Here is a 20,407-nt window from a genome sequence, read left to right as displayed (position 1 = left end):
CAAGTTATATTTGATTTTAATGGTACAGACTGCATATACACTTTCTTCTTTCCCACATTCCATCAGGAACATTGGGAGTCTATAAATGCCTTCCATCGGTTCCTCATCCCTGCTATTGGTCTTAGTTCAGCAAAACTCTTCTTCTTCTATTAAAGTTGATCTCCTCCATGTATTTTTAGGATAGCCACACTTTCTCTTTCGTTGCGTTCCATTCCAGGGCTGTGTGACAGATTTCTTCATGATCTTTCCTAAGTGTATGTCCAATCCATCTAAATTTTCATTTTCTGATTTCAAGGTTTACTTTTTGCTGATATGTTCTTTTCCAGAGGTCTTTGTTAGTAATAATTTGTGGCCACCAAATTCGAAGTATGTTCCGCAGACATCAGTTTATGAATATTAGTAGTTTTCTTTGTATTTCCTTTGAAACCAGCCACGTTTCACATCCATATGAAAGAACTTATGTAATAAATGCATTTTTTTTAATTTTTATATATTTTTAATATATAAAAATTAAATACAGATACAATATTTTTAATTTTGTATCTGCGTGAATATTTTTCATTTTCCATACTCTACTAAGTTCAGCATATGCACTTCTTGCCCTTTGAATCCTTATGTCAACATCTCTAGTTGCTCCTCCATCTGCAGATAAAACACTGCCAGGATACGGAAAATGAGAAACAGTTTCGATTCTTCTATTTTCAATTGTACTTGGTGCCTTGTTGTTCGTAATGATTTTCATTTCTTTTGTTTTGTTTGTATTTATTTTCAAACCAACTTTCAGTGATTCTTCTTGTAATGTGGTTAGTTTGTTTTGAATATTGGCATGTCTGTGAGCAATTAGACATACATCATCTGCACAGTCAAAGTTTTGTTTATTTTCTATGATATTCCTTTGGTATGTTTTATTGCTGTCTGTTCTAAAACTTGATCTAGCACCAGTATAAATAATAAGGGAGATAGCAGACATAATTGTTGCACTCCAGATACAGTTTGAAAGGGTTGTCAAATATATATCATGCAGTACCTGGCATTGGAATTTGTTATATCCTTCCTGTATGAGGTTTATTATTTTCCTAGGCTTTCTTTTGTTTTGAAGTGCATTCTACACACAATCTCTAGCAATGGAATTGAAGGCTCTCTCATAATCCACAAACAGCAGATAAAGGAGAATTTAATTCACCCAACTGTTCAATTATTATTCTTAAAGTGTTAATGTGGTCTATACATGATCTATTTGGCCTAAAACTAAACTGCTCTCTTCTCATGCCCTCATCTAAAATATTAAAGATTCTTGAAAGAACAATTTTGTAGAAAATTTTGTAATGACACATAGCAGGTTTATGCCCTTCCAATTATTACAGTTTCCCAAATCTCCTTTCTTTGGTATTTTTATTATTATGCCTGTATCCCAATTCCTAGGGAATGTCTCTTTTCCCCAGATATCTTGGAATAATGGGTAGAGCATATCCGTGATGGTTACCATGTCAGATTTTAGAACCTCTGCCCATACCATCATGTCCTGCTGCGATCCCATTTTTCATTTCTTTAATAGTTTTTATCTCCAATTTAGATAATGGGCTGGTATTAATTTTTAATTCATCTATTCCTTTTTTTTTTTTTTATTTCTGTTTGTATTCTATCACTGCTATTGTTCAAGATTTGACTAAAATGTTGTCTCCACCTTCCCAATTGTTCTTCTGTTGACACTAGAATTTTTTCGTTGAGATCCTTCACTAGGACATTCTTTTGTATACCTTCTCCAGAAAGTCTTCTTATAATGCTGTGTAACAATCTACTGTTATACTTGTCTGTAGCTTGTTATGCCCTCGATGCCAGTGTTTCAAATCATTGCTGTTTATCTTTTCTAGCAATTCTCTTAACTATTTTATTTAAAAACTTATATTTGTCTTTAAGTTCATTTTCCGTTTAGGGAGTATTTCTCACGCATAATTTCAGCTTTATTTTTTTTTTTTTTACTTTCATCCACTAGTCTCCAAGTTTCCATTGATAACGTTTCCATTTCTTTCTTTTAGCATATCCTAAAACATGTTCTGCTGTATCATTAAGAACATTTTTACCTTTTTCCATTTAGCCTCTATATCATTTTTCCTTATATCCTATCCTCCTTCAAAATTAACATCCATATTTTTCCTTAACTTTATTTTAAACTCACTGTAGACTTCAGCAATTTGTAATTTAGCAATATCAAATTTCTGCCTATTAAATGTTTTCCCCTGGTGATTTTTTTGAATATATAACTGCATAGATCCTATTATTAGGCGATCATCTGAGCCAATATCAGCACTTCTTTTATCTCGGACATATAATATTTTCCTGCACCTCTAGCTGATGGCAATATGATCTATTTGATTCTGTATTTTGCCACCTGGTGATGCCCAGGTTACTTTATGTAACCTGGGCATCACCAGGTGGCAAAAATACTTTATGTATTTTCTTATGCTGGAAAATTGTGCCACCTATTACTAAGTTATATTTGCCACACAGTTCCACCAACAGTTCACCATTTACATTTCTCAATACCAAACCATGCTTGGGATACCATTCTCTAGTCCCTCATCATTTGTACAAACTTTAGTGTTGAAGTTCCCTATGATAAGTATGCTCTTGTTACTATGCATCATTATCAAGGTCTTATCAAACAGACTGTAAATTTTTTTTTTTTCATAGGATGCAGTCTCAGCTGGGACATAGCACTGAACAACTCTTAGTCTTCCAAATTTACTTTTAAGATTTATTATTATTATTCATTCTGAAATTGGTTCACCCAATCATCGCTTGACTAAATCTTTTACTCATAAGAATTCCAACTCCAGATTGATGTATATCAGTTATATTAGGCATCCCTGAATAAAGAAACACATTACAACTGGGAAAATTTATTCTACCAGTACAATTCCATCTTACTTTACTAACCCCAAATAATTCAATTTTATATTCTTCTATCTCCTTTCTTAGTTGTGCTACTTTTCCTGTTTGACAGTTTTTAACATTCCAATGGTCAATTCGTGGCCTAATTTTCCAAGCTTTAGTCGATACCAAAGAGTCTGTCCGATTTCTGTATTTATTCGACTTGAAAAGTATTTAAATTTTCGGAGATTTGCAGTTGTTAGCCCACAGAGTTCCTATTCTAGGAATAGGACTGCTACCTCAGCATGCAGGCATGGCGGAAGAGGCTATATGTGATATATCATGAAGTCAAGGACTTCATAATATTATGCAACCACCACCACCAGCCCTTAGAACTTGTCTGGACAGTTTAGAAATTTACAATTGATACCAGCAGGTGAACCCTAATATCGAATAAGTCCACCACCTCCTGCACCCTTTGAGCAAGACTTCCACCAATGTGCGGCAGACATCAGGTGGAATTTGTCCCCATTCCTCCATCAAAGCAGCACTGAGTTAAGTAACAGATCAAGGATGATGATCTGGACTTCAATCGCTGCTCCAATTCGTCCCACAGGTGTTCGATGGGACTGAAGTCAGGACTCTGTGTAGACCAGGGAAGTCGTTTAACACCCATCTCTTCATATCATTCCATAACAGCTGCAGCTTTGTGGCATGGGACATTGTCATCTTGATAGTAACATGGGTCCATTCCATAAAAACTCCACAGTGTAGACAGCACCTGATTATCCAGAATATCAAGGTGCTCAGCTGCCTTCATATAACCATGGACAACAACCACCACCACTGGTCCCACTTCAAACCAGCTGAATGTACCCCCACACAATTACTCCTCCATCACCAAACTTTACTGTGGATACAACACACTGCGGTAACAAGCATTCACCAGGCTGCCTCCACACACACACCCTACCATCAGACTGGAAACAGGTAAACCTTCATTTATTGCTCCAGAGTACCATTTTCCACTGGGCAATTGTCCAGTTCGCATGCTCTTTCCAGCAGGCAAGATAAGCCATCTTGTTCATTGTTGTGATGTTCGACTTGTGTGCTCTTCTGTGGAAATCCAGTAAATGGAGTTCTTTTTGTACAGTATTAGTGCTCACCATGGTGTTACTGGTGCTCTGGAACTCATGACTGATTGTATGTGCTGATTCTATCCGGTTTTTGCATGCCACTCATTTTAACATTTAACACTCTCCTGTCCCTGTCAGTCATTTTTGGCAACTGCCCTGGGTGTTTTCCTGCACTAGTGATGCCAGAAAGTCTCCATTTGTTGATCCATTGATTTTGGATGCTCCAGTTGAGTGGCAATGGCATGTATGGACATGCCACCAATGTGACAGCCAATGATGTCACCTCTCTTGCAGTCATGAGTTCATGTCGTGTTGCCATACCACCTGTATTCAACTGCTACAATGAAATACTGCTTCCTACTATCTGTACAGTTTTTATCTTATTAACAAACCTAGATTGTTCCATAACTTAAAATAACAGGGATGTCCAGACAATTATTGGTAGTGTATTCAGTTTATTATGAAAATTTCAGGTAAGTGACATTGATTTTAGCTAATGTAACATTTTGAAATTTAAATGTAAATTCCAAAATTCATAATTTCATTAATTTCCTGCTCTTCTGGTTCTTTCTTACAAGTACTATTATTGTTTTCATTTGTACTTTCTCATGTTATCACTTTTTGTGCTTTATATACGGTTCCTACCAATCCTTTGTGTTCTGTTGTCCTTTGCAATTTCTCACCACTTCCTTTGCTCTATTTCTTATAATTTCCCTTTTGTTCTATTTCTCATGATTTTTTTTTATTTCTTGCAACTTCTTATGTTATGTTGTTTTTGCAATGATTTATTTTGTGTTATTGTTTATGATTTCTTTTGTTCTATTCCTGGCAACTTCTTTTGTTCTGTTTCCTATGATTTCCTTTGTAATATTTTTTTGCTATTATTTTAATGGCTAACATAGTCTACTTTTGTTTAGAAGTGCCCCTCTTTTTACAATGTCATTGGCTCTTTACTCAAATCTTAGGACATTATTGAAGTGTTATAAAACTAATATATGAAGAATAACATAGGACAAAAATTTGGAGATACTTTTTTTTGGATGCTGTTTTCTGTCTCCTTGGCTGGGCAATATGCATTTCATCTGCTGTTAAGCTGTTAAAAGGAAGGGGATTTAGGGAAAGTAATGTGTGGGGGGGGGGATTATTTGAAAAAAACCCAGGTTTTTTTATATGTATAATATTATTATTAAGGATGGGTAGAGAGTGTTTGGGTGGGAAGAGTGAGAGAAGGATCTGAATACAGAAATTATTTTTTGGGGAAGAGGGATTGATGAGAAAAAGTCAGGGGTGGGAGTAACGGGGTGTGAGCCGTTTCAACAGTGTATCGTTTTCAGAACTTCCCCCATGAGTTCTGAAGATGACATTGTCGAAATGGCTCACACCCCATTACTCCCACCGGACTTTTTCCCATCAATCCCTCCTCTTTCCCAAAAAACAATTTCTATCTTAAGATCATTCTCTCATTTCCCCCTCCCAAACACTCTCTACCCACCCTTAATAATAATATTATAATATAAAAAATTTGGGTTTTTTCAAATAAATCCCCACTTTCCCAAAAACCCCCTTCCTTTTAACAGCTTAACAGCAGATGAATGCATATCGCCAGGACAAGGAGACAGAAAAACAACATCCAAAAAAAAGTATGTCCAAATTTTCCTCCTATGTTATTCTTCATATATTAGTTTCAGAACACTTCAATAATGCCCTAAGATTTGAGTAAAAAGCCAATGACATTGTAAAAAAAAAGGGGCACTCCTAAACAAAAGTAGGTTATGTTAGCCATTAAAATAATAGTTTATTTTAGAGGAGTAACATGGGAATTTTCCCAGAAATAATACCTATTATATTTTTTTTGCTATTTCTTTTATGCTATTTTCTGTGATTTCTTTAGTTCTGTTTTTTGGGATTTCTTTTGTTTCATGGGAATGGAGTGCAGTAGTTGGTATTTTTACCCTAAATTCACTATACCAAATCTTACCATTATAATGAACTATGTCTCTGGTCCTTAGGTATTTGTAGCAACATTTACTGTATTATGAATGTGCTTTGCTGAGGGAGGGTCTATTTAGACATTTATAATTAAATGTCCATCACATCTCTCCTTGAACACATTTACTAAAAACACACCACTAATGGAAACATGTGAACTTGGACCTAACAAGCTTCCTAAGTCCTCCTTAGGCTGCTTTCAGGAGTAACTCCAAGCTCCACCATTTATAAACTGCAAACTCTCATTTGTATCTATACTCTAAGATCCTCTTAGAGTATAGACACAAATGTTTCTGTTATGTTTCTGTGATATCATCCTTCTCAATCTTTTCCTCAAACTTTGAAGACCACAGTCCCTCAATCTGTCCTCATATGCACATCTCCACACACCAATTACCTTCATTTCTTGGAACCTAACTGCCATATACCACACACGGCAGAATCCATGTTGGTAATTGCATATTAAATGATGGGTCTCTATGTAGTGAAGAAGCTAGTTGTTGATGACCTTCATCACTTTCAAGAGAACTGAGTTAAGAGCAATGAGATAGATATGCACAAATAAAGATGGAAAGAAAACACAAGTAATAAGAAAATTCACACTGAGTATATCAATGTTGACAATTCAAGACGAGTATACAGGAGCTTTGAAGTAGAAAATGATCACTATTTTTGAACAGGATCAAAATGAATTTCATACTGAAAATAAAAACATATATGAAAGTCTTAAAAAGAATCAAAGTCAAGACACCTACAGAGGTGAATTATAGAACTCAAATATACAAATATTATTCAAGGGGAAAAAAATGTCAAAATATCCCATACCTTGGAGACTCAGTGGAAGACTAACGAAAAAATTGATTCAGTCAGGGAGGCATAAAGTGAAGCTATCAGAAATAAAAACACCAAACTTCGTGGTGCACTCATAGCAGTAGTCCTGAAAAGAAGAATGCACAGGGCAAGTATATAATGTAAGAAAGCTAAGCTGTGTGTAAAGTGGTTAAACAAAATTCATGGTAATACTGTGATAAGGATAACAAGATAAATATCATGAAAGTGGCAAAATGTTCTAGAAGCTGTTGGAAAAAGACTAGAAACAGAGGGAACAGTATGGAAAAGGAATCAAAGATGATGCAAAAACTAAAGATATTCTGGATGTCTAGAGTAATTACTTTGAAGGATAGTGGAAGTGAAATGTGGAGAACAACGTGGAATTCAGGTCAAATAAGGGTGGCGAGGATCAGATTTTCACTTTAAGACAAATAGCTGAGAAATCATGGTAATATAACCAGCATCTGAATTTAAGTATTTTTAAGTATTTAATAATATCATTCACTGCAGATCTGGAAAAGGTATACAAAATGCCAAGAGAAAGTAATACAATTATATGTATAAAAAGGACATTACACAGAGAAATACATATCCTATATTTATGTTGTTGTTGTTCTTAAGTCGGCAACTAGAATTGAAGTGGGTACAGAAAGATAGCATGATGTGAACTCAGGTCTAAGAGAAAGGGTGTACACTATCTTCACTCTTATTCATCACCTATTTGGATCACATTATGAAAGAAAGTGTCATTAAAACTGGTATCAGAATGAGAGAGACGATAATCTCATTCATAACAGTGCTTCAAAGTATACACAACACCAAGAGAAAAACATATAATTAATTCATTGATCTTAAACTAATATTTCACTTGTTTTCTACCCAGGATTTTCAGAGCACTAATTACAATGACAAACGAATAGCACTCAACTAGATAGTTGTAGAAACAGATCAAATTGTAACTAAGAAGGAACTGATATCCTAACAAAGCACACTCTAGAGGCAGATAACCATAAAATTACTTAAAGAGCAGTCAGGCTATACTTGGTTTTAGAGTGGCCGTCTTCCAGATCTTTTGCAATTAATACAGCCATACTCGTTGAAGCTGGGGAGTATTTCATAGCCGATGCCAGTTTGTAAGATTGAGTATGTAAGATTTATGCAGTGCACACTGCATAAATCTTACCTAGAACAGTTAAGTTTGGAAAAAATTTCTCTAATTATCATATTCAGCAGAGAACACTTGTTTTGCTAATCTTTCTTCGCCCATTCTGTTTAAGTCACCATACCACCTGAGATTAGCTCTGCTAACGCATTCCTGGATGCTGACAAAGTCAAGGTCTTTCCTAATATCCTCGTTTTTAATATGATATTGCCATTGATGCCATCTGTTCACGCCTTTAATCTTTTGCAGGACTCTCATATCTGTGGTCTCTAGTCTTTGGTCAAGTGTTTTACTTCTGATCTAGCATTCAGATCCATAAGTTAATACTGATTTGAACACTATCTTGTATACAGCTAATTTAGTGTTCCGAATAATTTCTCTCTTATTCCATATGAATTTATTCAACTGACTTCCTACCATACCAGCTTTGCTGATTCTGTTGTCTATTTCTATATTTAATTTACCATCTTCAGTAAAAATTGTGCCTAAGTACCTGAAATGTTTTACTTGTTCCACAGGTTCTCCATTTACAACACAGTTGACATTTTCAATGATTCTGCCTATTTTCATTGTCTTTGTCTTTTTATTGGTGACCTTCATACCATATTTATTACAACAGCTATTCAATTTAGTCAGAGAATCTTGCAGACTTGTAGCGGATTTATTTAGAAGTATAACATCATCCCCATAAAGCAAAGAGCTGACATTAACATCTCGAAGTTTGATATCAGGTTTAATACCACTTTCCTTCATAGTGTGATCCATATAGATAATGAATAACAGAGCGGATAATGTACATCCTTGTCTCACACCAGATTTAACATTAAACCATCTTCCTGTACTTCCTTCAATTCTAACTGCTGACTTACAACTCAAATAAAGACTAAGTATTGCTTGATATAATGCCCCATTGACACCATATAACTGTAGCGTATCGAATAGCTTTTCTCTTGGCACCTTGTCATATGCGTTTTCCAAATCGACAAAACTTAAATACAGATCTTTATTATATTCCCATGCTTTCTTGACTATTTGTCGTAAAGTGAAGATCTGATCCTGACAGCCTCTATTTGGCCTGAATCCAGCTTGTTCTTCACCAAGCTTTTCTTCCACAATTCTTCTCAACCATTTCTCATGTATACTTGCATAGATCTTGCCATGAACACTCAGTAGGGAAATACCTCTGTAATTCTCACATTCAGTTTTATTTCCCTTTTTATATATGGGGAGTATGAGAACTCTACTCCAATCATCGGGAATTCTTCCCTCTGTCCAAGCTTTCTGAACTATGCAGTGCAGCCACTGTAAGACTCATATACCACCATACTTCAGCATTTCTGGTCGAATATCATCTACTCCTGCTGCCTTTCCACATTTCAAGCCTTTGATGGCTTTTTCTACTTCAAGTATGGATATACTTGAAGTAGAAAAACTGCATGCCTGGGCAGTGTTTTTTACCACTGTGCTGTCATCACTGCTTGTTTCATTTAGCAGTTTTTCAAAGTAATTACTCCATACTTCAAGGATATCTTTTTCTCCTGTTTTCATGTCACCTTTGTCATCTCTAACTCCTTTTAGCACTCTTTCCTCCATTCCTAAGCTTCTTCAACAACCTCCAGAATATTTTGCCACTTTCTTGATATTTATTTTCTATATTCTTGCCAAAGTCCTCCCATGACTTTTGTTTAGCTAGTTTTACAGTGTTTAGCTTTCTTATATTTGTCTCTATATTCTCTAAGAGCACAAGCTGACTTATTTGACAGGAACTTTTGATATGCTTTCTTCTTTTCCTTCTTTTTCTTTTCCTCTTTAAAACTTCCTGTGTCCACCATGGAGTTCTAATTTTTCTATCCTTACAGACAACCTCACCACATGCCTCTCTGACAGAATCAATCAATGTTTTCTTCAGAGTTTGCCACTGAATCTCCAAGGTTTGATTCCTGTTCTCAAACTCTTTCATTTTTTCTTCAATAATCTTTGTGTATTTTAGTCTACAGTTCACATCTGAGAGCTGCTCAACTTTTATTCGCTTTAAAACTTTCTTACATGTTATTCTTTTCAATATGAAATTCAATTTTATCCTGCCCCAAGACTAAATGGCGATCACTTCCAATTTCAAATTCTCTGTACACTCTGGTGTCCTGCACCAGGGAGAAAACCTCACTATCAACAATAATATAGTCAATGAGACTTTTCTTATTCCTTGCCTCTTCTCTCCATGTGAATTTATGCACATTTTTATGTTGGTACATGGTGTTAGTAATAACCAGTCCATGTCCTGAGCAGAAATCCAACACATATTTGCCATTATTATTAGCTTTGTTTTTTTCTGCAAATTTTCCCAAAACATTTTTGTATGTCTGACAATCACTTCCTACTCTGCTATTTAGATCCTCAACAAGGACCAACTTTTCCTTTTTCATTGTGTCAGTAGCTTTCTCTAGAATCTCAAAAAATTCCTGCACTTCTACCTTAGTAGAACCTTCTGTGGGACCACAGGCACAAATAAGTCTCATTGTCCAGTTCCCCATTCTCATATTTGCTCACATTACTCTACTTGAGACTGACTGCCATTCAAGATGATTAGCCTCGTATTTTGTGTTGAATACTATGGCTACTCCTTCTTTTCCTTGATTGTCATTGCCTGAATATAACATTTTGTATTTATTGCTCAGAAAGATCTCACCAGTTTTTGTCTTTTTTGTTTCAGTCGATCTGGAACTTATGTCGATCTGGTACTTATCTAATTCCTCAGCTAGCTCCATTTCTTTGCCATTCAGGCTTCTTACGTTGATAGTACCGATCTTTAACTCTGGTGATGTTGGGTTGGGGTTTGTTTTCAGATTTGTTCCAGTAGCTGACTTTTCGATGTTCACCCTGGTTCCCTGGCGAAAACAACGGGGGCCTTGTTTAACCGGGCGACGCCCCAGCCGGCATGAAATTTTGTCATGTTGTACCATCATTTTTTATTTTGGTTTAACCAATAAGAACACAATTTGGCCGGCTAAATCCCAAATTGCCAGCCCATCCTCGTTCGTTCAGTATCCAAGTAGATACCCAACAGGGTGCACCACGAGAAGGTGAGGATTGGACATTAAATCAGAAGTCCTGGTCGGTTCTCTGCATTCCTTTAAAAGCTATGTGGAGGTCTCCTCTCAGTTATACAGCTTTGACCCTTAAGCACCCCTATTTTTATAACATATACAAAAAATATAACAGAAAGTTAACATCATAAATGAAGTTATTAATAAATAAATCTGGAAGCAAAAAAGAAGCAATAAAAAACCAGGCAAGGTTTATTAATGTGATTTGCATGCCTATCTGTTTTTCAAAACTTCTGCAAGTAGGCATCAAACCACAAAAAGGTTTCTAATTTCATCAAAATATCTCAATACCAGATTTAAAAAGGTATGCAAATAGCTATTACTAGTACCTCAAATTAATCAGTAAGATGCATAAAAAAATTCATTTTTGAAAAACAACTTATGATAGTCATGATCACTGTAATAATATTATCTCTTTTCTTTATATACAGTATTTTATTCTGATATTATTATTTTATCATTTATCGTTAAAACCTTAAAACTGCACCTTTATGTTATTTTCCTTAACTGAACAGCTGTAACACCGAGAGTTGTAGTCATTGCTTGAGGCTAGTTCAATCAACTTTAATTCTCTCTGGCTATAATTTGACTCCCCCTCTCAAGGTCGTATGTATGTTATTTTTCACGTGAACGTAGTCTAGATTTAGGAAGTGCTTCGGGCTGGAACCAATTCCCTTGTCTATCTTGCTGACTTTCTCTTGTACTGATCTTTAAAAATTTGTTTTTTCAGCTGCACCATTAAGGACCGCGTAGAGGAATTGTATGTCTTTCCCATATATGCAAGAGATAACAGAAATGTCTCTAAAATTTAATTCTAATTCAAGCAATGCTTTGTGCATTGGTAAGTCAGAATCAGGCAAGCTATTACCAAACAAAACTGTTTATTCATTCTAAATTAAGGTAATTACAAAGATTATCAAATGATCTACTTCTGATTAACAGCTAAATAATGATGAATACAAAGTAAAAACACATGTCTGGTTCTCCGCTCGATTAGATTAGCATTTCTCGCTTAGGCCTTTTGATATAAAACAATACACATGTTCATAACAATCAGACACGTGGATAGACATTTATACACTCTAACATAACTTAACTCAGGCTAAAACAGAATTAGATAACTAAACTTTACAATCAATTTCCCCTTCATCACATGACATTAGCCAATTTCTCTGAACTCTAAACAATTAGTTCACCATTAATTAGAAGTACAGCTTTCCGACTTCACGAATGTTCTTTACGCTAACTAACTATGGGATCAGCATTCTCAGCCTCAATTTTTACAATCTAGGAAAGTTCTAGAAAGTACTTGATCTTGTCAAGTTAGTTAAGTACACTAGATCATAGAAGATCACGTTCCTCTTCCTTCCAGTAGAAACCACAATTGAGCACTAGCTCATGGCAACGATGATACAGCATACTCGGAGATCGTCTAGAAACTTAGGGTGGGACTTCTGGAATAGACCGTCACTGCTGTTACGAACCTCCTAATCATTGTCAGACTTCTGCTGGCGGGACATGACTCCCCCATCCTTGGAACGGCTGGACACAGGAACCTCTTCGAAGCGAGACCGGAAACGAGAGCCAGGAACAGAGTGCTTTGGCCCTCCAATTGCTCCCTTTTATCCTACTCTCCTGATCTTGGAACTTCCTCAGATTAAACCGTCCAGATATTCTTGGAGGGGGTCTTCTCCACCACTCCAAAATTGCTGAGTTTTGGCGGGAAAACCCTGTAACCTGTTGACCTTTGCGATTTTTGCTAGCCTCAGGTCAAGATGTCTAATACTGTCTGAGCTATTTCTTTGTTTGTACAATTTCAGTGGTTCTGAAATATTTTAACAACTTACTCTAATATTTTACCAGATTCAATACAGCAAAAAAATTGAGGTAAACGTTAATTCAATTACAAGTATTTTGTATAATTTGTTATTTCCAAGTAAAATTGGTATAGAAAAATTTTGTTCTAATTTTTCTTCATACAAGATTTTACAATCACTAATGGGTTGTGATCCGCACTTTGGAAAATACTGATCTAGCCAAAAAAACCTGAAAATTCTATCTCATGGCATACTGATCTGATATGGGTGGTCTCAAGGCCAAAGCAATTAAAACCACTAAGCCAGCATGTCTGTGAATTGTGTGTTCTCTGGCAAGTATGCATATCTGTAGGAATGAAAAACAGGAGTTTCTAGAAGAAAATTGTTATAAAAATGAAATTTACATAACATAGAATCAATAACGGATTCTCTGTAAAACGTTTAGTGCAGCAGCACCTTTAACTGTTCACCTTTAACTTAGTTAATAATAAATAATTGTGCCAAACTTTACTTTTTTGTTAAGGTGACTCCAACAGCAAAAAGTTGTAACTAACAGTACATTAATTATTACCTTGGGTGGACTAAACTTTTTTTTTTTTAATTATTATTTTTTTTAAGGTTTTTATTGTGGAATAGAGAGACCAATAGCAAGCTCTATCAAATTAAGCCTGAAATCAAATTGTAGCAATCTAGGACCTGTTCTTGCTCAACTCTGCATAAGTCATAGTCATCTTACACACTCCTTCCTAATGAGGGGTGATGATATGCCTGTGTGTGAGTTCTGTGATACCAGACTAACCATCATTCACATTTTAATCAACCTCATTTCGTCAATTAGCATGGTCACTGTTTTAGTTACATTCATAATCTGAGCCCTATACACTTAATGCAGATTTTTATCAGATTCATCAAGTATTCAGTTTTCAAATTTTTACAGAGCATTAATCTTTATCGCTGTATATCAATTATGTACATATTGTATATATATTCATTTTACCAGTTCAACTTACTGTACATAAACTATTAACACCTGGTTCATTTAAGCATGTTTTTATGAATTATTTACATTTACTTTTATGCACAGATTTTTTTTTTATATCTGTTTATGCTCTTTTATTTATTACCTCTCCATGCCTACTTCAGAAAATGAGGGAAACACGTTTATCGTGAAACCTGATTGCTAGAAAATATATGCAGGTATAAGTCAAGTGAGATCTTTAACTTTTATTGTATTGTAAGGAAGTGAGAGGTAAGACAGAGTGAATGAATGGATTAACAATCTGGGAACTCTGCTCTAGAGACCAAACACAGAACTTTTTCGAGCCATTTCAGAGTTACCTTAAGCAGGCAGCAGTCTTGCATCAGGCATGAAATAAAATTCATCTCCCACCTAAATATGTTCATAAGACAACAGGATAGGAACTCACAGTCTACTAACTGGTATATGCACACTCACAGCCAACGAGTTACTTGAAATACTAGTTTTAAAGTTACTTAGGTAATTTCATGAACCTCTGAAGTCCTTCATTTTTGTACATCCTTAAAATAAATAAGATGCATGACCACAAATGATAAAATAACATACCAAGCAGTTGCTGTTTTTTTCCACAGAGTATCTTCTTGCTGAATAAATGCACTTTGGGCACTTTCTCTGGACACGGTCGGCCGAAGTGTTTCGCTGCTGATATGAATGTAAGGATAACCTGCAAGCTTTTACACAAAATGTACCTGAATTAGATTACTAGTTTTTAATAAATTGAATATGTCAAGTTATAATAAAATTGGGTTTGATACAAATCTCCCTCTAAATATTAAAAAACAAACTAATCCTGCATTTAGCCTTTATTGTGACTTTCAATTACCAAAATAACAGGAGCATCAAGCATATCTGGGGGAAGGGGTAGATTAAAATACATAACACCTGACCAATCAACAAACCATACCACTAAGCTTAGTTCTGTCTTTGATCTTCAGCTACAATGTTAGTTCAACCTCTCTCTCTCTCGAGTACAGTGCTGCAGCAATAAAACAGGCATGATGATGTTGATTACCACAGTAACTGCATTTAGTTGATAGGGATTTGATTTCCCTGCTCTAGAGACCAAACATGAAACTTTTTGAAGGCATCCAATAAGTAGGTGTTGCTCTCAACTAGGTGACAAAAACTGTCTACCACCTAGACACATTCACAACTATTTATTTTACAGTAAGATTCGACTGCACAGCTTGGAGAGTGGAAAACTGAGATGCCATCCATTCAGCCAAATATGTCAGCTTTACAGAAATTATTTGAAGAAGATGGGAAGAGAAGGGAATATCTCACCTTGCATCGAGACGTGTATGCAGGCTGATAAAAGGGAGAGGGGGAGGGCTGGGGATGAAATAAGTTACATGTTAAGGAAAGGCAATTCCAGGTGGAAGTAGGAAGAGACAATGTGTGTGTGCATGTGTGTGCGAGAGAGAGAGATGGGGAACATACGCCAAGAGAACAGACTAGAATCCTGTGTAGCATTGTCATATATAATCCCATAAACCAAATTACATCTCTCTTATTTTTACCCAAATGCACTTTCTCCCAGAGTAATTACAGCTACAAGAACTCTGTGATCAAACTGTCTCATTTATCTTTGAGTTTGATGAATCTACAAAAGGATGCAATCCAGCCTAGTCTCTTTGAGTATATACTCTTCTCATGCATGCACACTCCCTCCCCGCCCTCTGCACTTCACCCTCCATTCCTGTCTATTATTTTATTCCATTCTAAATCTAACCAGAATTTGCTTAATAATTACTTTAAAACTGCACAGGATAATATATTAAAACAAAATTTACTCTTCATATCCTCCTAAGAAATGATATCACAGATTTTCCTTGTTTGCCTTCAAATAAACTGCTTACACAGTTCACTGCATTTCCTGTATAACATAAGAATGATATACCACTACCTAACTTTAACACTAATTCGTAAACAAGTTATTCCAAGTGATGTATGCCACATATTCTGATGATCACCAACCACCAAGTACCATTTTGTATGTAGCCATGGAAGTGAAAAGAAGTGTTTTTGCATGAGAAAGTTATTGTGTGAGGTCAACACCTCCTCACTGTAGTAGTTAAAACTATGAATGAGCAAAAGGCTCATCCACACACATATGAACATATACAGTTACTTAAATTAAGGGGATATTAAATCCCACATAGTTTTAAAACCGAATAAGAAACTCAAAGATCGGAATCAGAGTTTCTTGCCGAATATAGTAAACTATAAAGTATCGGCGACACTAGCGTTAGCCAATGCAAGTGATCCTAGTACGTAGTACAATACCGGGCAACTCGTTGCAAAGGTGGGGGAAGTTCAGATCGCTATTCTTAGGTATTTTCCATAATGTAAAAACACATTTCCTAGGAAATGTATGCTGTTATTACATTATGGAGGGAGGTCACTACCCAGACCGGTTTCAGCCTTTTTTGAGGCTTCATCAGTGAGTAGCTAGACCTAATACCAAAGTGTATAGCGAAAAGAACTTATGTACTCTGAGAACGAGAGAACATAAGTTCTTTTCGCTATACACTTTGGTATTAGGTCTAGCTACTCACTGATGAAGCCTCAAAAAAGGCTGAAACCGGTCTGGGTAGTGACCTCCCTCCATAATGTAATAACAGCATACATTTCCTAGGAAATGTGTTTTTACGTTATGGAAAATACCTAAGAATAGCGATCTGAACTTCCCCCACCTTTGCAACGAGTTGCCCGGTATTGTACTACATACTAGGATCACTTGCATTGGCTAACGCTAGTGTCGCCGATACTTTATAGTTTACTATATTCGGCAAGAAACTCTCTGATTCCGATCTTTGAGTTTCTTATTCGGTTTTAAAACTATGTGGGATTTAATATCCCCTTAATTTAAGTAATGTTCTCATTGCCGAAATGAAGCTTATTAGCTCTTTATACTTAAGGAACATATACAGGATTTGCGCACACACAATGTTAATATTTTAAATGCAAATTTTTTAAACCAAACTGTTGATAGTTACCATAGTGTTTGTGTACAAGCATATCCATCACATCCTATATCTGTAAGTAGCCTCTGTAACTCAGATGAAGCCCTCTGGTCGGAAAGACCTGAGTTCGATTCCCATCAGTGATGTGAGGAACCTGGTCTATTTCAAAAAAAGTTAGTTAGCCTTCACTAATGTTCCTCTTGAGGATACACCTACTTTCAGAAGCATTAACACAGGATATGTAGTGAAATTATTCGACTTTGTTATGCACTCTGGATATTTTATTTGTCAAAATAAGTTTTACAGCCAAGTTGAAGGAACCATGATGGGAAGTCTACTGTGGTTCCTTCAACTCTCCCTTGCCACTCACTAACTTTTATTCAGCACATTTAGAAGACATCTTTTTATCATCCATACACCCTCAGCCTTGATTTTGGTTTCATTATATAGACTATGTTTTTGCTATCTATTCCCATAATGAAGAAACAGTGTCTACTTTTTTTTTAATCTAATATAAGCAATCTACATTCACACATTGAATTTACTATGGAAATAGAATTCTACTTCTCTGCTCACCAACAAGTGAATTAATTAGATTTATCAAAAGCTAACTTTCACTAGATGCTACATTCAGTCATCGGCTCACTATCCTTCACAGAAGACTATAATTATAAAAACAACAGCAGGAACTCTTAAACATCAAACAATATATGAAACTCAGTGGCTTCTCAGAAACAACCACACAGCAGCTTTTTAATTCCTATAATCCTAGCTCAAATAATAAGAAAACAGTATATTAAGTTCCGATTCCTTACATTTCTGGCATCTCAGAATCCATTTCCAGAATTCTTAAGAAATACAATTTAGTGGCTACTTTTCTTCCTATCAACAAATTATCAGCATGGTTTCCATCTTAAAAAAAAAGTAAACAGTCTCCTCTAGCTCTCCCTGGCATCTCCCAAGTTCCTTGTGACTGTCGTCGTTCTTACTTTGGCCAAACGGGACACTCAGTAGAAAAGAGAATACAAGAATACCTATCTTATATTAGCAACAGTAAATCTAAAATCTCGATTGGCACAGCACCGAATAGACACAGATCATAATATCCTATGGTATAAAACACATTAACTACATCGATGTGGGGTTAAATTAATTTTTGTTTTAAGAAAGTGCTAAGGCTTTATACTTCACCATTCGAACTTAAACTGCAACGACTGCCTCTCTTTCTCTAAGATATGGGAAAGTCTTATTCTAATCACACATCACTAGTTTTTTTTTTTTTTAATATCTAATGAAGGATTGATATTCTCTCAGATATACCATTGCGTTGTTTTATGTTTAACATCACACAGTTCTTACTTTTTCAAATCAATCCACTATTCACATTCTATCTTGTAATTAACTGTTGTTGCCACTGATGATGGTCTGTAATATTCGGGCTGAAATATATGACCTTAAATAAACAGTATCACTTATTCCTTATGTTGTGGTATTAATTAAAAGAAATCTCTCAGCACAAGGATCTCTAAAAAAAACAAGAGGAAGAGAGGGATATGACTGAAACATACACTTAAGTGTATGTTTCAGTCATATCATGCTGATCTAGATTTATTTACTGTTGCTAATATAAGATAGGTCTCTTGTATTCTACTGAGCGTCCAGTTTGCCCGAAGTAAGAACGATGACAGTCACAAGGAACTTGAGAGATGCCAAGGAGAGCTAGAGAAGACCGTTTACTTTTTTTAAGATGGGAACCATGCTGATAATTTGATTTAATTGGGGTAGTGGGAGAATGAGAAGTAATCCTTAGAAACTGTATGAGTGGCATGTGAGTAAGGAAATGAGAAGTAATATTTTTTTTTGCCTCAAGTAGCAAATGAGTGGTGAATGTCTTCAAGGCAAGGTACATTATGGGGTGGCATGTATTGTGGTCTGTAAAGAGTTGGACATCCCATGATGTCTTCTAACTCCATGGAGGTCTTGAAATAAAGTTAACTCTCGTTATATAAAATTTCATTATATGCATTTTCACATAGATGCAGTTCCATTACTACAGGACTGGTAGTAATGGAACTTCCACAGAAGCTTCAACACCTATTCAAGGTGTTGAAGCTTCTGTTCATGTACTTTGTTTCCTACCTCAACCCACTGTTCAGTGACTCTGTGTCCACTTTGTGTCCTAACTGCCTTCTTATTGGTCTATACAGTATTGTCTGTATCTTAAAAAAAAAAAAAAAACCTTCTGCATCCTTTCAGCAAGATGTCTGGTAAGAGAAAAAAAAAAAAAAGAGAAACTAAGTGAAAAGAAGAATGCAAATAAAGATCAACTGTTTAAAGATTCAGAACTTCCAATTTCATTCTTCAGGAATGAAATTGGAAGTTCTGAATCGGCTTAACAGAGATCAACATAGTACTGACATTAAAGTGTCATAGAACTGAGTGATTCTAAAGTGATAATGCTGATACAACTGCACAAGGCACTCAATTGTCCACTAATCTCAGTGAGATTAGAGAATAATAAAATCTTGATGTCTCGCAATTCAGAAAATGGAAAAGATGCTGGCTATATAGATTGGAGCATCAGAACATGCACTTGTCTGGGGCAGTCATATTAGAAAAGGTGAAAGATTTGTATGAAGATCTGAAGAAAGATGAAATGCAACCAACACCTTTTGCTGGAAGTTGTGGATGGTTTGACCATTATGAGTCACTATAAGTTCCATAATCTCAAAATGACTGGTAGGGCTGCAGCTACAGATCACATTGCCACTGAAGAATGATGAAACTCGAATTTCTCTTCAAAGCAAAGATTATCAAATGCAGGTTACACACCAAGGGATTACAATCAGAAGTAAAAGTGTAAGTCAGGTTTCAACTGAGAAATTCTTGAAAAAAAGTAGCTTTCATAGCCTTGAGCCTCCTACAAGTCTAACTTCAGCATGCCAACTAAAGAAGATGTGGTTACAAAGCAGTAATTGTGAAAATAAAGAACTACTTTAATAGTTATTTTTTATAGCTACTGAATTTTATTTAATACTCTTATGCCTTATATGAAAACTAGGTGCATTTTTGATTCAATTCATCTTGAAAGATCGGAATCTCCCTCGCTTGGAAACACAACCTATAATAATACTAAATATTAAAAAAACATACAAGAAAACTGGTATATGACTTGAATATCACCTATTACTTCCATCAGCATTATTTTATCAGAATCTTTCAGGTTCATGTTCAGAATGACACTATGTAGTGCAAACAGCCATGTCTATTCAGGAATACCTTGAATATCGCAGTTATTGTTGCCACGAAAAATACCGCAATAATCGAATCCGAGATAATCGGGATGAATAATGCGTGTAAAATGGGTGATCAATGCTAAGGATGCTAAGGATATTTCAAATCTGTTAATTAAATTTTATATATCAAGTAAAAAAGAAATGTGTTAAACGTGTTAAGTAAAAAATGAAGGTTCATTAAGAAAAACAAGATTAT

The 20,407-nt window shown here is 35.5% G+C and overlaps 1 protein-coding gene across 2 annotated transcripts in view; it reads right to left on the bottom strand.

Annotated features, from left to right (window-relative positions):
* LOC150094439 (aladin-like) overlaps positions 1-20,407 on the bottom strand; it is a 401,031-nt gene that overhangs the window by 211,477 nt on the left and 169,147 nt on the right. For both annotated transcript variants that reach the window (XM_090412342.1, XM_090412343.1), the window contains one exon: positions 14,496-14,620. In XM_090412342.1, coding sequence (XP_090268468.1) covers positions 14,496-14,620 — 125 coding nt within the window. The remainder of the gene's footprint in view (positions 1-14,495; positions 14,621-20,407) is intronic.

This window comes from Typopeltis vanoorti, chromosome 22 (genome assembly GCF_054136105.1).
Source record: "Typopeltis vanoorti isolate ZY-2024b chromosome 22, IOZ_Tvanoo_1.0, whole genome shotgun sequence".
Lineage (NCBI taxonomy): Eukaryota > Metazoa > Arthropoda > Arachnida > Uropygi > Thelyphonidae > Typopeltis > Typopeltis vanoorti.
The sequence above is the reverse complement of the archived record's forward strand: the minus strand, read 5'-3'. Positions and strand labels throughout refer to the sequence as shown.